Genomic DNA, 13959 nt, shown 5'->3' on the forward strand with positions numbered 1-13959 from the left:
CAAGACCCCATCTCTAAAATAAATTTAAATATTAGCCAGGCGTAGTGGTGTGTGCCTATAGTCCTTCAGCTGTATCAGGAAGATCACTTGACCACAGAAGATGAAAGCTGCAGTGAGCTATGATTGCACCACTGCATGCCAGCCTGGACAACAGAGAGAAACCTTGAAAAACAACAACAACAACAACAATAACAACAACAACAAAGTGTAGTTATTAGAAACCTATTCTTATTTTAATTTAGAACATTATAAATATTTCCATGTACATGAAAGTTACTTTTCTTCTGTGGTTATTCTAGGATTCTGCTGGAAGAAGTAAGAGTGTTCACCACATATTTTCTGTTCAAGAGAATAATCATCTCAGTTTTGATCCCCTGGCATCATTTATTCTCCGTACTGATCACTACATCATGGTAAGTGAATTCAATTAAACATTACATATGTTAAATGCAGAGTCCTAAACAATATACAGTAGTCCTCCCTTATCCATGGTTTCACTTTCCATGGTTTCAGTTACCCAAGGTCATCCGTGGTCTGAAAATATTATATATAATAAGATATTTTGAGAGACAGAGACCATAGTCTTGTAACCTTTATTATAGTATATTATTATAATTGTTCTATTTTATTATTATTGTTGTCGATCTGCTGTGCCTAATTTATAAATTAAACTTTATCATAGGTATGTATTTATAGGAAAAAACATAATATATATGGGGTTCGGTACTATCTGTGTTTTCAGGCATCCACTGGGGGGGACTTGGAATGTGTCCCCTGTGGATAAAGGGGGACTACTGTAAACATATGACAAGAAAGTTGAATCTTATAAAATTAAAGGTTAGTTATTTGTCTAGAAGAATAAAATGCTTTTAAGTTGACTTGAATGAAAAGAAGCAGAGGCATGGATGAGTCATTTGGGATGCTATAAATCCAGGATAACTAAGGGAATTATAAGAAAGGATATTAGTTATCATATCGAAGGGAATTATAACTAAGGATGCTATAAAACCAGGATAACTAAGGGAATTATAGGGACTATGCTAACTTGGGTTAAGGCTTTTTAAAGAATATTTCTTTCCACATCAATAATATATGCTCAGTGTAGAAAACTTGGAAAATTTAGAAATAAAGTGAAATCAGCCACACATCTTTCTTTTATCACACTATCCATTATAACCATTGTATTTGTCATTATGATACTCTAATTTTTCTCTCTTATATACACATGTGTATATATATATATATACACACACATATATATACACATATGTGTGTATATATATACACACATATGTGTATATATATACACACATATGTGTATATATATACACACATATGTATACACATATATGTGTGTATATATATATATGTGTGTGTGTGTATATATATATATATATATATTTTTTTTTTTTTTTTTTTTTCTGGAGACAGAGTTTTGCTCTTGTTTCCCAGGCTGGAGTGCAATGGTGCCATCTCGGCTCACTGCAACCTCCACCTCCTGGGTTCAAGTGATTCTCCTGCCTCAGCCTCCTGAGTAGCTGGGATTACAGGCGCCCGCCACCACGCCCAGCTAATTTTTTGTATTTTTTTAGTAGAGACGGAGTTTCACTGTTGGCCAGGCTGGTCTCGAACTCCTGACCTCAGGCAATCCACCCGCCTCAGCCTCCCAAAGTGCTGGGATTACAGGCATGAGCCACCATGCCCAGCTTGTATATGTATTTTTTTTTTGTATACGTATTTTTAACATAAAATACTATTACACCTTTATTCTCTTTTGCTGTCTGATTTTTTTCCACTGAGGAATTTGTCTTGACTATTTTCTCTTATCAATTTATATTATAACATATTAGCTGCATTATATTGCCATAGATATGCCTTAATTTTTATTTTATTTTATTTTTTTTGAGACAGAGTCTTGCTCTGTCACCCAGGCTGGAGTACAGTGGTGCGATCTTGGCTCACTGCAACCTCTGCCTCCTGGATTCAAGTGATTCTCCTGTCTCAGCCTCCCGAGTAGCTGGGACTACAGGTGCCCCCGACCACGTCCAGCTTTTTTTTTTTTTTTTTTTTAGTAGAGCCGGGGTTTTGCCATATTGGCCAGGCTGGTCTCGAACTCCTGACCTCAAGTGATCCACCCGCCTCGGCCTCCCAAAGTGCTGGGACTACAGGCGTGAGCCACTGCCCCTGGCCCTTTTTTTTTTTTTTTTTTTTTTTTTTGTTGAGCTGGAGTCTCGCTCTGTCTCCCAGGCTGGAGTGCAATGGCACGATCCCGGCTCACTGCAACTTCTGCCTCCTGGGTTCAAATGATTCTCTTACCTCAGTCTCCTGAGTAGCCAGGATTACCGGCGCCCACCACCATGCCCGGCTAATTTTTGTATTTTTAGTAGAGACGGGGTTTCGCCATGTTGGTCAGGCTGGTCTTGAACTCCTGACCTCAGGTGATCCACCCACCTCAGCCTCCCAAAGTGTTGGGATTACAGCGGTAAGCCACCGCACCTGGCTGCTTTAATTTTTTTAATCACTTCTCTATTGTTGGACATTTAAGTTGTTTCTAATTTGCCCCTCTACTGTATAACTAATGCTTGTAACTAAGTTTTTAGATATATCTCTAATATAGTTTCTTGGGATAAATTTCTAGAAGTGAATTTCTGGATCAAAGGGTGGGCACACTATTTTATATACTTTACTATTTATATATATAATTACATAAATTATTTATTATTTATAACCGTCATTTTTTTTTTCCTATCCTCGCTCATTAAAATATAAGCCCCATGAGGGCTTATATTTTGGTATGCTTGGCACATAGTAGGCCCTCAATAAATATTTCTTAAATGAGTAAATGGGTATTTTTTTAGTTTTTAATATACACTGTTAAATTGTCTTTTAGAGAAGCTATGGTAATTTATACTGTAGTTCCCTCAGATCTCATTTATCCTGGGTGTTAGCGTAAAATAAAAATAAAAAAAAGAAATACACTAAAATTTTCAGAAGAAAACAAACCTTCCTTAATTTCACCTCCCAGAGATAGGTTTAGTGTATATTCTCACGGACTTAAAATGTGAGATCATTATTATTTTAATTTACTTTTGTTACTTGTATGATTTTTTCAGACATATTATTAATAAGCATTTGCATCTCATTATTACAAAATTTTTAAATCATTTGTTATTTTTTTTTGTGGATTTTTAACAGTCACCTAAATTAGGCTTGGGGAATTTTGATATTCAAATGAATAACCTGGATGTTATTAAAATACGGTTCTGGGGCCGGGCTCGGTGGCTCAAGCCTGTAATCCCAGCACTTTGGGAGGCTGAGGCGGGCGGATCACGAGGTCAGGAGATCGAGACCATCCTGGCTAACATGGTGAAACCCCGTCTCTACTAAAAATACAAAAAATTAGCTGGGCATGGTGGTGGGCACCTGTAGTCCCAGCTACTTGGGAGGCTGAGGCAGGAGAATGGCGTGAACCCGGGAGGTGGAGCTTGCAGTGAGCCAAGATCATGCCACTGCACTTCAGCCTGGGTGACAGAGCGAGACTCCGTCTCAAAAAAAAAAAAAAAAAAAAATACAGGTTGTGGTTTAGCAGTTCTGAGAAGGGGACTGAGATTCTGCATTCCTAACAGGCTTTAGTGGATTCCAGTGACAGTCCGGGGATCTTACTTTGAGAAACAAGCACCTAGGTCATATGTCACTATTGTGAATTCATCTCCAGGTGAATGACTTCTTGAGAAGAAAGCAAAAGAAAACAGTCTATGTTCACTCAGCCTGCAGTGTAGTCTATACTGTTTTTTTATTCTTATACAACTTTAAAACAAAACAAAGTATCCTTCTCCCAGTACAATGAAAGTGGACTATTTTGATTGCTTAATATAATTGTATAAAATTACTTAGCTTCAATATTGGTCTAAGTATCTAAATTCAGAAAGAGCAATGCTGAAGCAATTTATAATTTTCTTTATTGGTGGATCAGATGTTTGATTCCATCTCTTAAAGGCTCTATCTCTTAAAAAGAAAAGACTTAAAGATTCCATCTCTTAAAAAAACTGATGTTGTGGTTATTATTTTTGATAGGTTTATCTTTTAGTCTTCTTACTCAAGATATGAGTGGTTTATGTACCACAATTACAGTGTCACAGTATTCTATATTAGGCTGCATATTTACTGTTGCCAGTGAGTTTTATACCTTCAGATGATTTCTTTTTTCTTTTTTTTTTTTTTTTTTTTTTGAGATGGGGTCCTCCCAAGTAGCTGAGACTACAGGCACATGCCAGTACAACCAGCTAATTTTTACTTTTTTTTTTGTAGAGACGGGGTCTCACTTTGTTGCCTAGACTGGTCTTGAACTCCTGGCTTCAAGCAGTCCTCCTGCCTCGGCCTCCCAGAATGTTGGAATTACAGGCGTGAATCACTGTGCCTAGCCTTCTCATTGCTCATTAACATCCTTTTCTTTCAGACTGAAGAACTTCCTTTAACATTTCTTATAGGACAGGTCTGGTGTTGATGAAATCCCTCAGCTTTGTTTGGGAAAGTCACCTTTGTTTGTTTGGGAAAATCTTTATTTCTCCTTCATGTTTGAAGGATATTTTTGCTGGACATAATATTCTAAGATAAAATTATTTTCCTTCTGAATATGTCATGCCACTTTCTCCTAGCCTTAAGGTTTCCACTGAGAAGTCTGCGGCCAGACATATTGGAGCTCCTTTGCATGTTATTTGTTTCTTCTCTCTTGTTGCTTTTAAGATCCTTTCCTTATCATTGCCCTTTGGGAATTTGGTTAATAAATGCTGTCAGGTAGTCTTATTTGGGTTAAAACTTCTTGGTGTTCTATGACCTTCTTGTACCTGAATATTGATATATTTCTTTAGGTTAAAAAAGTTCTCTATTATTATTTTTTGAATAAACTTCCTACTCTGATCTCTCTCTGTACCTCCTCTTTAAGGCCAATAACTCTTAGATTTGTCCTGTTGAGACTGTTTTCTAGATCTTGTAGGTGTGCTTCATTCTTTTTTTTTTTTTTCCTTTTTTTCTCCTCTGTCTGTGTATTTTCATATAGATGGTCTTTAAACTCACTAATTCTTTCTTCTATTTGATGAGTTCTGCCCCTGAGAAATTCTGATGCATTTGTCAGTTTGTCAATTTAATCTTTCAGCTTCAGAATTTCTGCTTTGATTTTTAAAAATTATTGTAATGTCTTCATTAAATTTCTGTGATAGGAGGCTGGGTGCGGTGGCTCACGCCTGTAATCCCAGCACTTTCGGAGGCCGAGGTGGGCGGATCACAAGATCGGGAGATAGGGACCATCCTGGCTAACACAGTGAAACGCCATCTCTACTAAAAATACAAAAAATTAGCCGGGTGTGGTGGCGGGCACCTGTAGTCTCAGCTACTCGGGAGGCTGAGGCAGGAGAATGGCATGAACCCAGGAGGCGGAGCTTGTAGTGAGCCGAGATTGCGCCACTGCACTCCAGCCTGGGTAACAGAGCAAGACTCTGTCTCAAAAAAAAAATAAAATAAATTAAATAAAAAATAAATAAATAAATAAATAAATTTCTGTGATAGGAATTTGAATTCCTTTTCTGTGTTTTCAAGAAGTTCATTGAGCTTCCTCAAAACAGCTATTTTGAATTCTCTCTCTGAAAGTTCACATATCTCTGTCACTCCAGGAATGGTCTCTGATGCCTTATTTAGTTCATTTGGTGAGGTCATGTTTTCCTGGATGTTCTTGAGGATTGTGGATGTTTGTCAGTGTCTGGGCCTTGAAGAGTTAGGTATTTATTCTAATCTTTGTAGTCTGGGCTTGTTTGTACTCGTTCTCCTTGAGGAGGCTTTCCAGGTATTCAAAGAATTGAGGGTTGTGATCTAAGTCTTTGGTCACTGCAGCCATATCTGTACTAGGGGGTGCCCCAAGCCGAGTAATACTGCAACTCTTGCAGCCTTACGTGGGCTTGGGTAAGAACTGGGAGAATTCTCTTGATTACCAGGCAGAGTCTTTTGTTTTCTTTCCTCACTTTTCCCCAAGCAGAGGGAGCCTCTCTCTTTGCTGGCCTGCCTGGATATGTGGGAGAGGTGACCACAGTTTGTACCGTTCTGGGTCACACCTGAATTCACCATAGTACTGGGTCTTGTCCAAGTTCTGTGGTGACTACTGCTTGGCTACTGCTGATGTTTATTCAAGGCCCAGGGGCTCTTTAGTCAGCAGATGGTGAATCTTGCCAGGACATGGTCTTTCTCTTCAACACAGCAGGTTTTCTTCTGGCCCAGGCTGAGTCTAGAAATGCCATCCAGGAGTGAGGGCCTGGGCTCAGAGGCTTCAGGAATCTGCTTGGTGCTTTATTTTTACTGTGGCTGAGCTGGTACCCAGGTGGCAAAACAAAGTCCTCTTTACTTTTCTCTCATTTCCACAAGAGGAAGGAGTCTCTCTTTGAGCTGCACTGCCTGGAGAGTTGGGGGATGGGTGACGCAAGTACTCCCCTGGCCACCACAACTGGTGTCTCACTGGGTCTTGTGCATTCCATTTCCACTGGCTCTGAGCCCAGCATAGTACCCAGATTTGCCCATGGACTGCAGTCCTTGTGGCTTGACTGCCTTTCAGGTTTATTCAGGACCCCAGGGCACTTGTTTAGTCAGCTGGTGCTGGAGCTAGCTGGAACTCAGGTTCCTACCACTGGGGCAGAGGATTGCCCTCTGGCAAGGGCCAGCTTAAATGCTCCCTCTATGGGTGCTGGCAGAATTCTGCCCTGTGTTGTGTTCCCCTGTGACAGCACTGAGTTCCAACGCAAAGTCTCACAGTCATTGTGCTCTCTTCCACAAGTGCACAGATTATCTCTGCCACAGAATGGGGGAAGGGTGGTGTAGGCAATGAAGTACTGTGTTGTCTACGCTTTTTAGTGCCTCTTTCCTTGATATCGTGTTAAAACCAGGTACTGTGATCACTCATCTGATTTTTGGTTCTCGTGAAAGTGCCTTCTTGTGGGGATAGTTGTTCAATTTGGTGTTCTGAGGGGAAAGGGGTGGATGATTGCTGGAGGGTTCTATTTGGCCATCTTGCTCTACCTCCTCCAAAAGGGGCTTGTTATGAATAACAATAGATATTCCTTTTACTTTATCACTCTAGAGCTGTTTCAGGAGCCAGAGACAAAATCCAAATGTTATAACAATATGCTCCTATCCTTGTTATCACTTAGAAAATTACAAGGATTTTAGGAGCTCTGACCAGTGGGGACAAAGACCAAAATATGTATTTCTTATATCACAGTATCACAGATGCCATTTCCATTTTTGTTAATAAGGCTACTTTAAAAATCTTAACTGAAAGTGTACCCATGTATCTATTTCACGTTAACATCTATTTCCCTGCAGGCCCGGGTCCTTTTTGTGCTGATTGTGCTGAGCCAGCTCACCATTCTCATTATTTTTAGATATCGAGGATACCCAGAGCTTAAAGGTTAGTTATGGTTCCTTTTATTCCTGTAAGCCTTGTTCATGGAAAAAACCAAACTCCGTAAAATATTTTAAAGAGGTTTATTCTAAGCCAATATGAATGACCATGGCCCAGGGAAAACACAAACTCAAGAAGCCTTGAGTAAATGGTCCTGAGGCAGTTGGATTACAGTTGGGATTTATACATTTTTATGGAGGCAGGAGTTATAGGAAAAGACATAAATCAATACATGGAAGGTATGCATGCTTTGGCCCCAAAAGTTGGGATATCTTGAAGTGGGGGCTTACAGGTTTTACGGGGATTCAGAGATTCTTTAATTTGCAATTGGTTAAGGGACTGAGGCTCTGTCTAAAACTTGTCAGCAGAAAGGAATATTTATGTTAAGATAAGGATGCTATGTCAGCCTATACTGGGTGAAAAATGACCTGTTTAGCAAGATTGATGTCCTGCAGGCATTAGATCTTGTTTATAATTTGGTATCTTATTGTGACAGAGTCTGTTTTGTCAGTCTTATGATCTCTATTTTAACATTAATGATGGTCTGTTGTTGTGCCCAAACTCTAAAAGGGAGGGAGTATGACAAGGTGTGTCTGACCTCCCTTTCCATCGTGGCTGAGAACTCAATTTTTAAGGTTTCTTTGGGGTCTCCTTGGCCAGGAGATATCCCAAAATTAGTTCAAGGTCAAAAAAGATTTAATTTATAACTTGATCCTTGGGAGGCATGCCAAAGATGTCAAAAGGTTTAAAACACTTGGTCAGAATAGGAATAGATGTCATTGTGAAGTAATAGTCACTCACTTAAACAGAGAGACAATTAAAAGACTTCAGAAACAATGCAGAAAGTTCTGTGGCTGTAAACAAAAACCTTTCAAAGCTCAGTTTTCCTAAGAAATTAAAAAAAACTAATAAGGATAAATGAAACATAGGAAATTTTCTTGATAAAATGTAAAATCTTTGTTTCTTAGTTCCCAAAAAAGTAAAGAAAAAAAACTTCCTGAAGTGTGATTGCTCCTCCTTATGGGAAGCCTGTTTAGATAACCTGGAAGTGAAACCTGATGGAAAGATACTTAAATATAATCAGACATAGGAAGAGCATGCGTCCAAGGTTATATGTACACACTATATTATAGAGGGACATAAACAAGAAAACTAGTACCTTGAGCAGGGGAATACAGCGCTCTTAGAAAAAGCATGGGAAATTTCCTGGTTATATGAACAATTCAGAAACATCAAGAAAAGCCAAGAGTACAGAATCAAGTTATATCGGAGGAAAACACTGGCCTATAAACTCTAAAGCTGCAGTTCAGAAGATGCTTGAAAATTAAATTTTAAAGAAACAGATTTTAGAATTAAGTCAAAACCTCTTATGGTTGGGCACAGTGGCTCACGCCTGTAATCTCAGCATTGTGGGAGGCCGAGGCGGGCAGATCACCTGAGATCAGGAGTTCAAGACCAGCCTGGCCGACATGGTGAAACCTCGTCTCCACTAAAAATACAAAAATTAGCCAGGCATGGTGGCACACACCTGTAGTCCTAGCTACTCGGGAGGCTGAGGCATGAGAATTGCTTGAACTTGGGAGGCAGAGGTTGCAGTGAGCTGAGATCATGTCACTGCACTCCAGCTTGGGCAACAGAGTGAGACTCTGTCCTTAAAAAAAAGTTCCCTTCAAATTCCAACCATCCTGATGATATAAAAGTTCCATTACAGGACCCATCCTTCATAAACCTTCCACAACTTGCTTAGACCTTCCGTTATTCTCCTAAACTCCTAGTCTTTGTCCTGTATTTTCCCCACTTTTATATTGGAATAACTGATTATTTTACCATAAGACAAAAAATTACTTAAAATTTTTTTATTCCTTTATATTGAGACCACATAAAATTCTTTCTCATATAAAAATAGTTTCATATTAATAAAAACTTTTTTTTTTTTTTTGTGACCCAGAATTTCACTCTGTCTCCCAGGCTGGAGTGCAGTGGCGCAATCTCAGCTCACTGCAAGCTCTGCCTCCTGGGTTCACGCCATTCTCCTGCCTCAGCCTCCCAAGTAGATGGGACTACAGGCGCCCACCACCACGCCTGGCTAATTTTTTGCATTTTTAGTAGAGACAGGGTTTCACCATGTTAGCCAGCTTGGTCTCAATCTCCTGACATCGTGATCCACCTGCCTCGGCCTCCCAAAGTGCTGGGATTACAGGCATGAGCCACTGTGCCCAGCCTTAATAAAAACTTTTAATTTTAATAACCTTAAGCTTTAGGTTACTCTGGAAGTAAGTAAATTTGAACTGTTATATATTAACACCTCATGAATATATAGTTTATAATCTCTAAAAAAATTTTTTTATGGAACAATTTTTGAATGTGGAGTTTACTATTTACTAATAGACCCAAGTATGTTTTGTCTTTCTATGCAATTTAAGAAACCAAGAACCAACTTATGCTAATGTTTAGCAATTTATGTTTCAGTATTTTATCTTACTTAGAAATGACTCAGACATTTCATGAGTATCTATTACTTAATTTAATATAATGTAACTTTAGGATTTAAAATCACATGAAAAGTTCATTTATAAATTTATCCCATTTACATTCATCTAACTTATTTTTTAACTACACATAGATTACTTATGAAAACTAAGATATTAGATAGAGTTAGTCATTATGTCAAGGTATCTTTCTGTTAATCAGTTTTACAGCATGTGAATTTCGGGTGTTCACCTAAGTAGAAATCTTAAAGCTAATTATACAAATATTTTGCCAAAAACTGAAAACAGCTATCTTCATTAAATCAACTATATTAAATTAGTTTTACTTATCAAAGAGTTACACAAAGATCATTCTGATTTTAGGCTGGATATATAGTTTTGTGACCTTTTGGTCAAATCCTGCTTAAAACATCTAGCACAGCCAAATGCAAAACTATCTGATCAGTAAACCCAGGCAAAAAATGTATGCTGACAATTCTGAAGACATTTCTATTTTTATCAACAAATTTAAAATCAGGTATTTTATGAAAGATTTACTTAAGTCACATGAACTTTCAGGCATTTGAGTTAATCACTATATTTTGATAGAAAAATATATACATATACTGATATTAAAAAAATAAAAACATATAGACTATCAAAAATAAAGACCTTACAGGAAGACCTTACTACAGTTTTTACCTTAAAAATCTAGTCATTTTTCAGTAATCATCAGTCTTCACTCCTAATGGCAACATATTAAAACTCATTAATTCAGGCCAGATGCAGTGGCTCATGCCCGTAATCCCAGTACTTTGGGAGGCCAAGGTGGATGGATCACTTGAGGTCAGGAGTTCTAGAGCACCGTGGCCAACATGGTGAAACCTTGTCTCTACTAAAAATACAAAAAATAGCCGGGTGTGGTGGCATGCACCTGTAATCCCAGCTACTCAGGAGGCTGGGGCAGGAGAATCACTTGAACTGGGGAGGCAGAGGTTGCAGTGAGCCAAGACTATGCCACTGCACTCCAGCCTGGGCAAAATAGTGAGACTCCATCTCAAAAAAACAAAACAACCCATTAATTATTTCTTCAAATGTTCCTTTTCCTTTTGAGAGGTCACCAATGCCATGTCAGTATCACCTCTCTGGATTCCTGAATAGACTCCTAACTGCTGCTCTTATATCCAGTCTCTCTATCTAATTCATCCTCTTCATTATTAGCCAATTATCCTTCTCATGGCATCTCATCCATAGATCACTTCTGTATGCAAAAGCCTTTAGTGGCTTTCCAGAACACACTGAATAAAGGTCAGACATCTCTGCAAGACACTAAAAATCTTCCACAATCTAGTCTTATTTAACTAGCCATGTCTTCAACCAGTTACCTGTATTTTAGCCTAGATACTTTTTCACTGTTCCCTATACATGCCATGCTCATTTCTGCTTCTGTATTTTACTCATAGTATTATCCCTACTTTAAGTTATTTTTCTAAACTTATCTAAATCTTAGCCTCCTGTAAGGCTTACCTGAAGACCTCCTTTGTCATACTGTTTTCTCCAGCCATTCCAGGTCATAATGAGCTCTTGCTTATCTGAATCCCTATAGTCCTTTCTCACAATTAATTCTATACTTAATTAGACAGCCACTTTGCTTTATATAACCACTTCGAATGTATATACATTTTCTCCTTAACCAGATAAGTTCCTCAATGCAGGAACTCTTTTTTTTTAGACAGTCTCACTGTGAACCCCAAGCTGGAGTGCAGTGGTATGATCTCAGCTCACTGCAATCTCTGCCACATGGGTTCTCAAGCAATTCTCTTGCCTCAGCCTCCCAAGTAGCTGGGACTACAGACATGCACCACCACACCCAGGTAATTTTTGTATTTTTTTTTTAGTAGAGATGGGTTTCACCATGTTGGCCAGGCTGGTCTCAAACTCCTGACCTCAGGTGGATCCGCCTACCTCAGACTCCCAAAGTGCTGGGATTACAGGCTTGAGCCACTGTGCCTGTCTTCAATGCAGGAACTCTTGCTTCCTAATTCTCTTCTGTTTTCCACAGCCCCCAGCATCAAATTTGTGTACAATAGACAATAAATACTTGTTGAATCAAATTTTCCTGATCCCTTCTTAATTTGGATGAAATCCCTGGGATCAAGGACTGATGATAGAGAAGGGGAGTATTGTAGTAATGATTAAACAGTAACATGATTAACTGAATAGGTACAGTACACATCCTACTGAATGTTTTTCTTATTATATTTATTTTAAAAATTCTACGAAAAAGTTCAAGAATCATTATTATACATGTGTATTTTCCTGAACATAATGTAAGTAAATAAATATTTGAAGTCCCCAGCCTCTTATATGGCGGCTCTCAATATCTTTATATAGTTATTTAAATTTGAAACATATTTTAACCTACATTGTTTCACTTAATCCTTAAGACAATCATGTGAGGTAGGTGCTATTGACCCCATTTTAAAGATTAGAAAACAAAGGTTTTGGGAGGTTATGTAAATTGTCCAAGGTTTCATAGCTAATAAGAGATAGAGGAGAGACTCCAAACCCAAGGCTTCTGACCCCAGGTCAGTTCTTTCCTCTAAACAAGACTTTTCCACTTTGGTCGTACCTTAGAATCTGCTGGGGGAACTTCTGAAATTTCAGTAGCTATAACAGCATTCTATACCAATTACATCAGAATCTCTAGGGTGGGACCTAAGCATCAGTAGCTTTTAAAGCTCCCTGGATGATTCCAATGTGCAGTCAAGACTGAGAAGCACGGCTCTGTCTAAAGCAGTATTTCTCAATCCTGACTGCTTAGAATCACTGGGTTGCTGCTAAGATCTCCCTCTACCCCAGGCAAATTAAATCAGAATCTCTGGAGGGTGAGATACAAGCATGAGTATTTTCTAAAAGTTCCCCTAGGTTATTCTAATGTGCAGCCAAAATGGAGAATAATTACTTAAAATTTAAAGAATAGCTGCCTCTAAGGCTAAAGGATTTTTTAAAATAATAAATAATTATTATTCTATCTGAATATGTAGGCTAATACTTTGAGAAGTACAGACTAGAACAAAAAAGAAGCTGAGAGAGTAACACAAAGTAGGAAAGGTCATGCATTATCAGGCTTTGCATAAAATGAAGTGTTAGGCTGAGCAAGTTTATAAGTATAAAATGAATGTGCTGGTCTTTTAGCAAAGACATGACTTATTTAACTTACATCAGACTGTCTTTCATTGAGACTAGTCCTTTAAATATTTTTCACCAGTAGTGTTGCTCAGTGTATACTGAACTTCCTTTCATAGTCCTCAGCTGACTGGTTTATGGTCAGCCACATGCATGGGTGACATGGCTGGCTGGGGCTGAGGATCTGTGGTACTGTAGACTGTGGCCGCAGAATGGAGCTTCTCTGAGTCAAGCCCTTACACTTGGGCTTTTTGGCACTGTATTTTAAAAGCACGTTAATTTGGAAAGTTTAGGGAAGCCTTTCAATTGGAGTAAGAGGTTAGCTGTAAGTTAAGAACTGTAGAAATAGGGAAAGCGCTGGCAGCCAAGATGGCCAAACAGGAACAGCTCCGGTCTACAGCTCCCAGCGTGAGTGACACAGAAGACGGGTGATTTCTGCATTTCCATCTGAGGTACCGGGTTCATCTCACTAGGGAGTGCCAGACAGTGGGCACAGGACAGTGGGTCCAGCGCACCGTGCGTGAGCCGAAGCAGGGTGAGGCATTGCCTCACTCGGGAAGCGCAAGGGGTCGGGGAGTTCCCTTTCCTAGTCAAAGAAAGGGGTAACAGAGGGCACCTGGACAATTGGGTCACTCCCACCCTAATACTGCGCTTTTCCGACGGGCTTAAAAAACGGTGCACCAGCAGATTATATCCCGCACCTGGCTTGGAGGGTCCTACGCCCACGGAGTCTCGCTGATTGCTAGCACAGCAGTCTGAGATCAAACTGCAAGGCGGTAGTGAGGCTGGGGGAGGGGCGCCCGCCATTGCCCAGGCTTGCTTAGGTAAACAAAGCAGCCAGGAAGCTCAAACTGGGTGGAG

The 13959-nt window shown here is 39.2% G+C and overlaps 1 protein-coding gene across 11 annotated transcripts in view; it reads left to right on the forward strand.

Moving 5' to 3' along the window:
• Positions 1-13959, forward strand: part of TMEM62 (transmembrane protein 62) — a 53671-nt gene that overhangs the window by 26909 nt on the left and 12803 nt on the right. For all 11 annotated transcript variants that reach the window (XM_031002082.3, XM_055363529.2, XM_031002083.3 and 8 more), the window contains 2 exons: positions 300-413; positions 7363-7447. In XM_031002082.3, the coding sequence (XP_030857942.1) occupies positions 300-413; positions 7363-7447 (199 nt within the window). The remainder of the gene's footprint in view (positions 1-299; positions 414-7362; positions 7448-13959) is intronic.

This window comes from Gorilla gorilla, chromosome 16 (assembly GCF_029281585.2).
Source record: "Gorilla gorilla gorilla isolate KB3781 chromosome 16, NHGRI_mGorGor1-v2.1_pri, whole genome shotgun sequence".
Lineage (NCBI taxonomy): Eukaryota > Metazoa > Chordata > Mammalia > Primates > Hominidae > Gorilla > Gorilla gorilla.